General features: G+C 38.1%; 1 protein-coding gene across 1 annotated transcript in view; it reads right to left on the bottom strand.

The window, feature by feature from the left end:
* Positions 1-14,490, bottom strand: part of SLC35D2 (solute carrier family 35 member D2) — a 49,711-nt gene that overhangs the window by 19,266 nt on the left and 15,955 nt on the right. Inside the window, 1 exon segment of the mRNA XM_058565362.1 lies at positions 11,129-11,196. Coding sequence (XP_058421345.1) covers positions 11,129-11,196 — 68 coding nt within the window.

The following is a 14,490-nucleotide window of genomic DNA, read 5'->3' as shown; positions in this document are numbered from 1 at the left end:
AGGCCAGTAGTGAAAGCACAGATGTTTGGGAGGAATTTACTTGTTTTATAAGTGAGAGCAGATTCGTGGTTAAGCCTTGTGGTTGTCATTCAGGGCTGTTCACAGACGTTCTACTTCAACTTTCTCTGGATGTGTAACTTGCTTTGGCAAATAAAACGTAAGAGGAAGTAACACATGTCACTTCTGGGCAAAAGCCTGAGGAGCCAGTGCACGACTCCCCACACGCCCTCTTCCCACGCGGATGCGATGCAAGTCCCCTCTGAGGCGGGGGTTCCATCAGCCTGGGGCCGAGTAGCTACAATGAGCAGAGCACTCCCCCAGCACTAACCAGTGTTGGTTTGTATGTGCAGTGTGAGCAGGATATAAGTGGTAGGTGAAACCTCCGAGACGTGGGGGCTATTTGTTACAGCAGCATAAACTGGCTCATCCAACTGAGTCCGTTCTACAGATACTTGCATTTGGATGAGTTAATCTGAGTGAGAGGAGAGGAGGGTGGGATCACAGCTGGGCTGCAGCTAAGAACTGTACTTATTACCCACCAGGATGGTTCCAATCTGTGGGTCCCGAGGAAGAGAAAGTCGAGAATTACCATTCCAAGCTGGCTCTTGGGTAAAAGTTAGATGCTTTGAGAAACACTATTTACCCTTTCAGCTCATTTGACTATTATGTATGTTAAATATGAGCTGAATTTCTATGGACTGGTTCTGGAAAAGTGCCTCCATAAACCCAGCATCTGAAGGGCCATTCCTCACCAAAGACTTACAGACATTTTCATATACCATTTTTTGTAAAACTCTTCAACTGGCTCTAAGTCAGTGGTTTCTAAATTGAGCGCTAAGAAACCTGGAAGAGAGAGGCTGCCCAGGGGAAATGCAGAGCGTGCGGGAGGAAGGCACCTTCAACAGAGCACTTCCCTTTTTTAGCTACTTTACTCATATAATTTCACTTGAACAAAGTCTTCATTACTAAAACAGGCTCTAAGTGCTGCCTCTTAACATGTGCAGTAGCCCCACACCAGAGGATGGAGCCGAGGGGACACCGCGGGGGCCAGCCTGCAGGGGCTGCACTCAGCCACAGCAGACTGGGGAAGAGGAGGCCACAGATGAAAACGTACACAACAAACCTCGGTCCAGGCCCGGGACTAGACACATGTATAATAATAAGAAACAGCACTATTTTTGCTAATATCTGTCACCATCTGGCATGCTATATTTTTCAATTTATTTCTTTTGCTTACTCTCTCCACCAACTAGAACGCAAGCTCTATGAAGACAAGGATTCTTGTCTGTTTTGTTCACTGCTGGATTCCCCAGCACCTGAGCCATGCCCGGCACACAGTGAACACTCAATGTGCTTCTGCTGAACTTGGCCTCGAACCAGCCTAGTTTACCATTATCTCATTTAATTCTCACAATGACCCGACTAAGTGGATGCTGTTCTGGAATCATGTCCACTTTACAGCTGAAATAACTGGGGCACAGGGAGGTTGACAGCTTGTCCCTGGTTATGAGCTAGTGAGAGAGGAGACTAGACGAAGATCCAGACAGCGGCTCTGCGGCCCACACCCTTATTTAATTTAATTAATGATCCAGAACTCTTGTTTCTAAATGAGTTAAGGAAACCAGCTTAACCGAAATTCCTCCAACCTTTTCTTCCTTCCCATCTTTCAAGTAGGTTTTTCTTTTCTATTACCATCTTTACGTTATTGATGAGGAAACGGAGGCACAGAGAGGCTGAGACACAGCTGACAAGGGCGAGGGCTAAGCTGTGGACCCGGGGGATGTAACTGCATGCATGCCCTAACCGCCTTGCATAAAAGACAGGAGTCTGAGTGCCTGCTTTCAAAAGCAAACTTGGAGTCTTCATTCCTGGTCTCGCATATGGATGGATAAGACAGCAGTCATGCGCCGGTATCGGCTCAGGTACCAAACATACAAACACATTTAAGGAGAGCGTTCCACCCTTGGAAATAATGACTGCTAGGGCATCACAGGATGATAAAACAGCATACAAGGGCTTTATAAATCTGCTATTCTTCTTGATCAAATGCCTAAGAACTTTTCAAGTAAATTTGTTATATTGAAGCAAACATTTAGTAATGAAAGTAAACAGTTCACTCCTTCTTATGAAGAAAAGCTGTATTAATATCTTGCAATGCTCTAAACATATTCTCAGAAATGTTCTGGCCAACTTGGAACCCAGTTTGACTTTCACAGGAATACATGAGGATTCAACTAACATCAACAGATTTGTCTCTTGGCCGCTCAATTCAACTGCAGCCAGATGGAAAATGAAACCCGAGGACAGGGCTGGGCCTACTGTCAAAGACACAAAGGAGTCACTGAGCAGACACAGTCCAAAGTCTTACCCAGCTGCTATGAAAGCACCGAGAATGATGGCAAAGACACTGACAATGACGTTCACGGAATATTGTTTCCTGTAATAAACAAACGGATGGATGGACAAATAAGGAAAGGAGGAAAAGAGAAAAAAATACACGGATTATATTTTTAAAACAAACTAAATATAGACGTTGTTAACAGTTTTATAGCTAAAATCTAATGGACAATGCTTTACGTACAGAAAGCACTAAAAGTCTCTGTAAGTGGATTAGTAAGTCAAACGAAATTTACTTTATTTTTTAAGCAATTGACTTCATCTAATTATAAACTTATTTCTCTGTTCTCACTACAGAGACACTGGGACGAAATGCAAAAGAGTTCCTGCTGGTAGATCTGGGTGGTATGTACCTTTATCAAGCATGTAAGGATTAAGATAAAATTCAATAGTAGGACTTAAAACATTGGGCCATCATCCAAATTTCACTGCTAAATAATCTTCACAACAAAATCAAGAATCGTCTTTTTGTATGTCAGTCTAAGTATCCTTATGAGAAATTTTTAAACCAACATTATAAAAATTAATTTATTCAGATGTTACATTATAATCATCACATTACAATGGATTTCCCTGGTTTTCTGCATTCCTATCTTATACGTCTGTGTGGACAATTCTTCCTCTGTATTCCAAATAGTGCATATTACATCTGGCTCAGGAAACAGGTTTACATCTGTTTTGGGGTTGTTGTTTTCTTATAAATTTCTATCACAGATATATATTATTTGTCTAATGTAGAATTATAATTAAAAAACCACTTATTAAGTTTTTAGGGAATCATGGAAACAGGAGACTGCTTTTAAGTGAATAAACATTAGTCCTTTAACTTATTGCTACTAGCAATTCGAATCAACTATTTGGAAAGACAACTAGACGCTGAGAACTTGCCGGGTAAAAATAACGCAGGGGAAAGGGGAGAGGACACCAGAGGAACAGAGGAAAAACAAAAATCACCCGAGTATGATGGTTTCCAGGAGTAAAGTAAGTGGAATGGTAAACTTCCTGAGCACGGTGAACATCGGCAAGCTGTCAGGAGAAGAGATTCAAGTATAATAACATCAGACACCAAGTATTTTTTTAACGTTTTATATTTTTAAATAAGCCCACTGATTTTCCAAATTAAATATAAGGAATTAACCTTAACTCTCACATACACCACTAACAAATCACATTAAATAATAAAAAGAAATGGAGATTAAATAATTTCTTGCCGCTTTCACCTATTAGCAATTTAAAACATCATACTATCCAACTACTACAAAGATTGTGCTAAAACTAGTTTGCAGTGTGAACCAATACACCCTTTGGCAAACCAAGTTGGAACTATGTATCAATAGTCATTAAATGGCCCTAACCTTGGACCCGATTATTTCTTGTTGGGAAACTTATCCAAAGGTGATCATCCAAAGGAAAGACAAAACCACATGTGCAAAAGTGTTCATTGCAGTAGTGTCTTTGGGAAAAACATCAGAAACAACCAAACATCAGACAACAGGCAATGATTAAATAAATCAAGATAAATCCACTTGAGGAAACACATTATACATATAATTCTATAATATAAAACTTTATCATTATTGGAAAATGAATATTAAATAAAACAAGGAGGATACAAAACTATGTAGAGTCTACAACTATAATAAGATATAGTCTGTATATGGAAAAAGACTGAAAATGAATATTTAAAACAGTGTGTTGGAGATAGAATTACGGATGACTTTTCCCTAAAACTTTATGTAATGAGGTTACATTCAATGCCTTAAAAAATACTTAAGAACCTTTCATCCACTCTCAAAATCCAGAGATTCCAAGACAGAGCTCAGTGCACAGCCAACAGACTGTCAGGGCTAGAACAGCCCACCTCCATCTGCTGCCAGATGTGGCCGAGAAGACAGTGACCTGGCGAACGAAAGTCAGACCCTCAGCCAGGAAGGAGTGGCCAGCTCCTCCTGACCAGACCTGAGCAGGGGTTTGACATTATCAATGACACTAACCAGAGAGCAGGTGCGGAAAGAATTTCAGGAACTTTATATCCACATTTAAAGATGTCTTGTGAGACTGGTTTGAACTGCCTTTTTCAAAGCAAGCAAAAAAAATTTTTTTTTAAAGTCATTATTTTCAATTAACTTCAAAAAGCATTTTTAGATGATGACTTTTAAAAGCAGGTAAGGTGTAATTAATATACTTAATGGAAAAGCTGAACGCTGTTCCCCTAAGATCAGGAATAAGACCAGGATGTTTGCTCTCACTATTATATCCACGCAATATGGCACCTGATGTTCCAGACAGGACAATTAGGCGAAAAAAAAATCCAGTCTGGAAAGGAAGAAATCTAATTGCAGATAATATATATAGAAAATCCTAAGGAATCCACTAAAAAATTACTAGAACTAACGAGTTAAGCAAGTGCATAGAAAACAAAATGAATATAAAAGTCAATTTTACACTAGCAATGAGTAATCCAAAAAGAAAATTAAAACAATTTCATTTACAATAGCACAAAAAAGAACAAAATTCTTAGGAATAAATTTCACAAAAGAAGTGTAAGACTTGTACACTAAAACTACAAAATACTGTTCAAAGAAATTAAAGAAGACCTAAATAAATAGAAAGGCACTCCACGTTCCTGGATCAGAAGGCTTAATACTCCTCAAATAGATCTGTAGATTCAACACAATCCCTATCAAAACCTCAGCTGGCTTTTTTCCCCCAGAAATGGATTCTAAAATTAATATGGAAATGCAAAGAAACCAGAAAGCCAAAACAATCTTAAAAGAGAAGAATAAAGTTGGTAGACGCAATTTCAAAACTTACTACAAAGCTACAGTAATCAGTACTATCTAGTACTGTTTCAAGAATAGACATATAATCAGTGGAATAGGATTAAGAATCAAGAAATAAATCCTTAGAATTATGGTCAATTCATTTTCAACAAGGGTGCCGAGATAATGCAATGGAGAAGACACAGTCTTCTCAACAAATGATGCTGGGACAACTGAAAATCCACATGCAAAAGAATGAATTTGGACCCCTACATCCTACCATGAATAAAAAATTATCTGAAGATGTATCAAAGACCTAAAGGTAGGAGCTAAAACTATAAAACTCTAAGAAGAAAGCATAGGAGTAAATCTTCACGACTTGGGTTAGGCAAAGTCTTCTGAGATACAATATGAAAAGCACAAACAACAAAAGAAAAAACAGATAAACTAGACTTCATCAAAATGTAAAACTTTTATAAACAAAACATCACATATACATACAATAGAATATTATTCAGCCTTAAAAAGGAATGAAATTCTGATACACGCTACAACATGGATGAATTTTGAAAATATTATGCTAATACAATAAGCTAGACATAAAAGGTCAAATATTGTATGATTTCACTTGTATGAAATATCTAGAATAGGCAAATTCGTACAGACGGAAATAAAATAGAGGTTACCAGGGGCTGAGGGCAAGGAGGAATGGGGAGTTTTTGTTTAATGGGTACAGAGTTTCTGTTGGGACGAGGAAAAGGTTCTGGAAATAGATAGCAGTGATGGTTGCTCAATATTGTGAATATACTTAATGTCACTGAGCTATACATTTAAAAAGAGTTAAAATGTTAAGTTTTATGTTATGTACATTTTACCTTAATTAATTAAATTTTTAAAAACTTAAAAGGTTTGTGCTTCAAAGTACGCCATTAAGAGAATAAAAAGACAAACCACAGAATAGGAGACAGTTTTGCAATCTTATATACAATAAGGGACCTGTTTCTAGAATATATAAAGAAGACACAGGGGTCAGCCTGGTGGCGCAGCAGTTAAGTTCACACGTTCTGTTTCAGCAGCCCAGGGTTACTGGTTCGGATCCTGGGCACGGACCTACTCACCGCTCATCAAGCCATGCTGAGGTGATGTCCCATATAGAAGAGCTACAACTCTACAACTATGATACACAACTATGTACTGGGGCTTTAGGGAGAAAGAAAAAAAGAGGAAGATTGGCAACAGATGTTAGCTCAGGGCCAACCTTCCTCAAAAAGAAAAAGACATAACAATAATAAAAAGATAACCCTATTAAACAGTAGGCAAAAGAAGCTATATAAGTGGCCAATAAGCAGATGCTCAATATCATTAGTCATCAGGGAAATGCAAATCAAAACCACAATGAATTGACACCGCCTCACAACCACTAGAATAGCTATAATCAAAAAGACATAAAATTTGGCAAGAATGTAGAGAAATTATAACCCTTATACATTGCTGGTGGGAATATAAAATGTTGCAGCCACTTTGGAAAACAGTTTGGTGGTTCCTCAAATGTAAACACAGAATTGCCATAGGACCCAGCAATCCTACTCCTAGGTATAGACCCAATTAATGGCAACCCCATTCTTCCACTTCATCAGGCCAAAAACCACCAAGTCATCTTTGTCTCCATTCTTTCTCTCACACCCCACATGCTATTCATCAGGATATCGTATCAGCCCTTCCTTCAAAATAGATCCAGCACCCAGACTGTGGCCTCAATAAACACTGGAAATAACCAGGGGATCCTTGCAGAAACAGCAGGAAAGGTCCAAGATAAGTCTGGGACATCATGCTGCAGAAAGCAAGGAAGTAATCAAAGACTACTGGGGTCCCAGAATATAGGAGCCCACTCAAAGGGGCTCCCACTGGCCTGAGATGGTACAATTTGAGCATCAAAAGAATTATTTCCACAATGAATTGAAACAAAGTAAATGAAACAAAGAGATCAATGGAACAGACTAGAGAGCCCAGAAATAAACCCACACAAATATAGTCAACTGATCTTTGACAAAGGAGCAAACGCAATTCAATGAAGAAAGGATAGTCTTTTCAACAAATAGTGCTCAAACAACTGGACATCCACATGCAAACAGCTGAATCCAGACACAGGCCTTACACCTTTCACGAAAATTAACTCAAAATGGATCATGTAAAACATCAAATATAAAACTTCTGGAAAATAACATAGGAGGAAATGTAGGTGACCTTGGACTTGGCAGTGAGTTTTTAGATACAACACCAAAAGCATGATCCATGAAAGAAAAAATTGATAGTGGAACTTCATTAAAATGTAAAACTTCTGCTCTGAAAGAAAGTGTGAAGTGAATAAAAAGACAAGCAACAGACTGAGAGAAAATACTTGCAAAACACATACCTGATAAAGGATCTGTATCAATCAATGAAAATTCATGAGTTCGTAATGATAGTAAAAAACAAACAAAAAACAACTCTCATTGGTCACCACTGAAGGTGACAGGCCACTAATTTATTACTATGAACACTTATAAATAAAGGTTTTATACTGCCTTTCCAGTGTGAAATGGTGCAAGTTTGTATTTATTGAGGTTTAGACAATACACACAGACGGGTGATATAGTTAGAAAATCACCATTTTGCAATTTGTAATGAAATAATGGATCTAGACAATGATCATCAATGGATGCTAAAACCATTAGGTGAAAGACTGATGGGAAACTTTTTAATGAAGGGACCAAACTGACTCCTTAAAATTACAAAGTGGAATTGATCAATTTAATATCATTAAAAATGTGATAAAACATTATGTACCATAGTTAAAATGTCCATACTTCCTAAAGCAATCTATAGATTCAATGCAATCCCTACCAAAGTTCCAGCAACATTTTTCACAGAAATAGAACAAAGAATCCTAAAATTTATATGGAACAACAAAAGACCCCGAATAGCCAAAGAAATCCTAAGAAAAAAGAACAAAGCTAGAGGTATCACACATCCTGATTTCAAAATATGCTATAAAGCTATAGTAACCAAAACAGCATGGTAGTAGAACAAAAACAGACACACAGATCAATGGAACAGAATCAAGAGCCCAGAAATAAACCCACACATGTACGGACAGCTAATTTTTGACAAGGGAGCCAAGAACATACAATGGAGAAAGGCAAGTCTCTTCAATAAATGGTGTTGGGAAAACTGGACAGCCACATGCAAAAGAATGAAAGTTCTGTGGCCATACACAAAAATTAACTCAAAATGATTAAAGACTTGAATGTAAGACCTGAAACCATGAAACTTCTAGAAGAAAACACTGGTAGTACACTCTTCGACATCGGTCTTAGCAGCATATTTTCAAGTACCATGTCTGACCAGGCAAGGGAAACAATAGAAAAAATAAACAAATGGGACTACATCAAACTAAAAAGCACAGCAAAGGAAACCATTAACAAAACAAAAGACAACCTAACAACTGGGAGAAGATATTTGCAAACCATTTGTCTGATAAGGGATTAATATCCAAAATATATCAAGAACTCATACATCTCAACAACAAAATAACTAACAACCCAATTAAAAAATGGGCAAAAGATATGAATAGACATTTCTCCAAAGAAGATATACAGATGGCCAAGAGGCACATGAAAAGATGTTCCACATCACTAAATATCAGGGAAATGCAAATCAAAACTACAAGGAGATATCACCTCACTCCCGTCAGAATGGCTATAATTAACAAGACAGGAAATAACAAGTGTTGGAGAGGATGTTGAGAAAACGGAGCTCTCTCATACACTGCTGGTGGGAGTGCAAACTGGTGCAGCCACTACGGAAAACAGTATGAAGATTCCTCAAAAAATTAAGAATGGAACTACCACACAATCCAGCTATCCCATTGCTGGGTATTTATCCAAAGAACATGAAAACACGAATGTGTAAAGATACATGTTCACTGTAGCATTATTCACAATAGCCAAGACTTGGAAGCAAACTAGGTGCCCATCAAGGGACAAATGGATAAAGAAGATGTGGTATACACTGCTTCCCTGGCCATGCTGGGGCCTCGTCCCACATACAGCAACTAGAAGGATGTGCAGCTATGACATACAACTATCCACTGGGGCTTTAGGGGGAAAATAAATAAATAAATAAAATCTTTAAAAAAAAAAAAAAGAAGATGTGGTATATACACACAATGGAATACTACTCAGCCGTAAAAAACCATGAAATTTGGCCATTTGTGACACCATGATGGACCTTGAGGGTATTATGCAAAGTGAAATAAGTCAGAGGGAGAAGGTCTACCACCATAGGATCTCACTCATAAGTAGAAGATAAAAACAACAACAAACAAACACATAGAGACCGAGACTGGACTGGTGGTTACCAGAGGGGAGGAGAGGAGGGAGGAGAGTGAAAGGGATGATTAGGCACATGTGTGTGGTGACGGATTGTAATTAGTCTTTGGGTGGTGAATATGATGTAACCTATACAAAAATAGAAGTATAATGATGTACACCTGAAATTTATACAATGTTATAAACTAATGTTATCACAATAAAATGAAAAAAAAAAAAACCATTATGGGAGGTGATGCAGTAGAAAGAACCCAACATGACCAATAAACTGATAATTGCCTGAAAAACTGACCCTGAATCTGATCAAGCCTCTAGAACCAACCATCAGTTTATCGAAACTACAGGAATAGAGGAACACATTACATGACATCACGTATAAGCAATCTTTCTTCCTTCTTCCTCCTAGTTGTCATTTGCTGGTTCCCCCTCTTCTCCCAGGAAGCCCCCATGGCACCTGAGAAGCCCTCATCTCACCCATTCTGCTCTGCATGCAGAGAAGTGTTTTAGAACATGTGTAATAAAGATGTTTCTGAGATCACTAAAACAAACAAAAAAACAAAAGAAGCCCCCATCTGCAAGACACAGACCCCAGTGCACGAGGGGAGCAGCTGTCAGTGTTAACTGAAGCCACCGCCCCCAGAGCTGCAGGTGAACTCAGCCAGGCCAACAGCACACGTGGTGACAGCACTAGCATTTACCACAGGGAGCTTTAACACAAATCTGAGGAACACTGATTGTCCTAATCCCAGAAGGAAACAACAAGCCAACTAAAACTTATAACTAAAAACAGTATTTCACGTTTTGTTTTTCACAACCACAACCTGTCCTTCCAAACAAGAGTGAAAGACAACAGGCCTAATTTCACATTTCTCCGTTTTACACGCTCTCTCCTTCTGGTCTACCTCCCACCTGCCTCTTTCCCACCCTCACTATACAAACAGGTTTTCCTCTATTTCTGTCATCCTGTGCACAAACTTCGTTTTCTCATTATTTATGTCTTTGGCACATGGTTGGTGATCCTAATGTGTGTTCATTAGGCTACATATTTCACACCACGTTTTCCAATTTATAGGATGGCTTGGTCTTTTTACACGTCTATGTTCGTTTTTTACAGTGACTTTTAACAAAAGTAGTCAATCAAAGGACCCTAAAATAAATGCAGATGCAAATTTCAGAAGTATATGGCACACACTTGAAAATAAAGCCTGTCATTTATTTTTCCCCGTACCAAACCTGAGCTACACCAAACCTGACAGAACGTTCCACTTTTATAAAACGGTGATGATACCAAAAGTTACTCAGAAACATATTCATCTAAGTGCATCTTCCTGGATAAATCATACCTTCCCTATCCTAACTTCCACAGATCTCACATTCTATGTTCAGACTTGAACACAAGGAAAAAAATATTGGCTTTTAACATTCCTAAAAGCATTATCAAATTCAAGTCAAAACTCTATCTTATTTTCTTAAATTACTAAATATTATTGTCTTCTATATGTAGCCCAAGCAATATCTTGAAAAATCAAACCTGGTCTTTTGTACCATTAGAAGCAAACAAGTGCAGAACCTCCCATCAACCATTATCCCACTCTCTACCTTAATTTACTTGTGCTTGATAATCCGCTTATGTGGTTTCCAATGTAGAGAAGAGGCAGAGGAAACAGCTTCAATAAAAAAAGAAAGAATATTTGGTTAGAACTCCAATAACCTCTTTTCTTTCACATACAAAAATGGTGACATTCACTCCCCATCAGTAAGCAAATCATTCTGATTTCCTTTCCCTGCAATGACTGTGAATTTTCCAGAATCCAAACCACATTCATGAGTTTCTCCATATGATCAAAATAATTAGGTGGGCAGTGATATCCATAATCATGCGGGGTGGGGGGATGGGAAGCTGGATAGAGATGAAAATTTTGACCTTGGCCACATTAGTAGACTATTTCCCCAAAGGAAGGCTCTGAGCAAGCACCTCTCTTGTCGGTGGGTTGGTGAGTTGAAGATGGGTATTTATAGTTTATTCAAGAGATTCCGAAGGCCTGTGCAAAGGTGTGTAAATTTCTGTTATCTACGCATATATGCATTTTTGTGGACAAAGGAAAAGGGTCATAGCTCTCATTGGAATGTCACACGGTTGGCGACCCTTTCAAAAAGTTGCGAATAGGGCCGGCCCCGTGGCTTAGCGGTTAAGTGCTCGCGCTCCACTACTCCACTCCCGGGTTCGGATCCCAGGCGCACACCGACGCACTGCTTCTCCTGCCATGCTGAGGCTGCGTTCCACGTACAGCAACTAGAAGGATGTGCAACTATGACATACAACTATCTACTGGGGCTTTGGGGAAAAAAAGGAGGAGGATTGGCAATAGATGTTAGCTCAGAGCCAGTCTTCCTCAGCAAAAAAGAGGAGGATTAGCATGGATGTTAGCTCAGGGATGATCTTCCTCAAAAAAAAAAAAAAGTTGCGAATACCAGCCACATAACTTTGGAGTTACTTCATTTGCTTTAAAGGCCTAGAATGATTAAATAGCTACCAAAGTCAAACATGTACCCTGAGCTTGAATTAAGTTTACTGAACTCTGAGCTCCTGAATTATTTTCTGATTGTCAAGAGAAATACTGTTCGGAACACACAAACATAAGAACTAGTAAGACCTAGTCTTCTGGAAGTGGAAAAAATATATATCTTTCATTAGTTTGTACAATAACTTTTAAGAACTTTTTAACTGATATAATAGTCCACAGCATCAAGAGGAGTTCAACATTTCTTATTCCACTAAACAGACATTAAGCATGCAACTCAGACAAGACATCCTTTGAAAGGTTTTGAAATACTTTGTGCCATCTACAAAAAGAAAAGTTATAGAATTCTATTATCCAGGATATTTGCTCAAGAAAGAAGATATGAAGAGTGGCTAAAAGATCTAGGACCTTCCCCTTTATTTGTCAACATTCTGGCTAACAGCCTACAACTGACTCAACAATAACACAGCTGGTGATATTACAACTTCACAGATTCTCAGGCATTGAAAAGAATCAGTTGCCCCTATTTCCATATATAATTCAAAATAAAAACAATATTGACTTCTAGTTTTTGGTAACAGTAGGCTAGATTATTTGTGCTAATCCCCCTGCTGAAAACAATGAAAAATACTAGATAAAACAACTTAAAACCTTCACAAAAGCATGAAAGAACTGGGAAGATAGTGAGGAATCCCTAGGCCAAAACTAACAGGAAAAGAGAAACCCAGAGAGAAACAAGGGCGCCAGAGCACAGCAGAGTTGCATCTTCAAAGTTCTGATAAATTAGAACTCCACGCCTACCAAGAATATTTTTCAAAAACAAAGGAAAAATTTAGACTTTTTCAGACAAACAAAAACTAAGTGAATTTAAGCAGACCATCAGTAAATTCTAAAGGAGTTACTTCCATCAGGAGAAAAGTGCAAAGTGTGAAATGCAAAAAGGAAAGAAAGACAAAGGAAGCAGTAAATCTGTGGATAAATATAAACAAGCACTGAGGGTTGTTTTTAAAAAAGAAAATAAAAACGTATTGTGAGATTTAAATAGAGTATTAAAGTACTTGCCAACAAGAGCATATAAGCTGGGAGGAGAGGTACATGGAGGGAAAGCCCTTGCATTGTTGAGAGACAGTACATTCATTAGTCAACTTGAGAATCTGGTAAGTTAGCTGTGCCTGTTGTAATTCCCAGGGTAACACTAAAAGAAGAGAAATAGAAGAGGTCCTCCTCACATAATTAAACACTTTAATTCACCTGGAAGATTCAACTAGTTCTTTAGGCACCTAATGATACAGTCTCAAAATATATAAAATAAAAACAAGACAAAACAAAAACCTTACAGAAATATCAAGAGAAACACAAATCCACAATCAGAGATGATGGCTGTAACAATGTCTCCCATCCCACACACTCGCAAAATGTGAGTGACATTCTCTTCCATCCAGAGGCAGGGTCTATGTCCCTTCCTCTTAAAACTGGATGGGGCTGTTTTGAGGAATAGAGTACAGTGGAAATGATGCTACGTGACCGCTGAGGCTAGGTCATAAAGAGCAATGCAGTTTTGGCTTTGCTGGCTGGGACACTCACCCTTGAAGACTTCAGCCACTATGTAACCATTCTGACTCCCTTGAGCCTGCCATTTTGTAAGGAAGCCCAAACTACCCTACATGGGTGACCACATGGAGAGGCCTGAGATTACAGTTAGAGAGATCAGTGACCAGCCTCCAGCTGCACTAAGCACTCCACCATTGTTTCAGCTCTGCCATTGTCCGTCTGCAACTGCATGGAAGCCCTAAGCCAGAACTGCCCGCTTGAGACCTTCCTGAATTCCTTCACCACAGTCACTGTGAGAAATAATACAATGATTATTGTTTTGAAACACTAAGTTATACAGCAAAAGATAACTGGAACACAGATAAAACCTAGCTACAAAAAACTTACAGCAAACAACATACTTAATGGTGAAAGGTTAAAAGCTTTCCTTTAAGATCAAAGATGCCCAGTAATACCATTTCTGTCAACATTGCACTAGAGGTCCTATGCTATACAGTAAGGCAAGTGAAAAAAATAAAAGTTAGAATGTTGGAAAGAATAAAACAAAACTTTCATTTTTTTACAGATGATCTGATTGCAAATGTAGAAAAAATCCAAAAGAAACTACAAATAAATTACAAATATTCCATTATTTTGCAGATACAAAAATAATATACAAAAGAAATACAAAAATATGCACCTCTAATTTTCCAAATAATATATTTTTAAAAGATACATACAGTAGCAAAAAAAAAAAAAAAAAAAAAAAGGACCTCAGAATACATCTAACAAAAATAAACTCTATAGAGAAAATTATAAAACTTTACTGGGGGCAATTAAAGAAGGGGTATGTATACCATGTTATACATAGGGATCGAAAGATTCAATACTTGAAAGATGTCAGTTCAT

This window comes from Diceros bicornis, chromosome 22, assembly GCF_020826845.1.
Source record: "Diceros bicornis minor isolate mBicDic1 chromosome 22, mDicBic1.mat.cur, whole genome shotgun sequence".
Taxonomy (NCBI): domain Eukaryota; kingdom Metazoa; phylum Chordata; class Mammalia; order Perissodactyla; family Rhinocerotidae; genus Diceros; species Diceros bicornis.
Note: the sequence above shows the minus strand (reverse complement) of the source record. Positions and strands in the feature narration are given on the sequence as shown.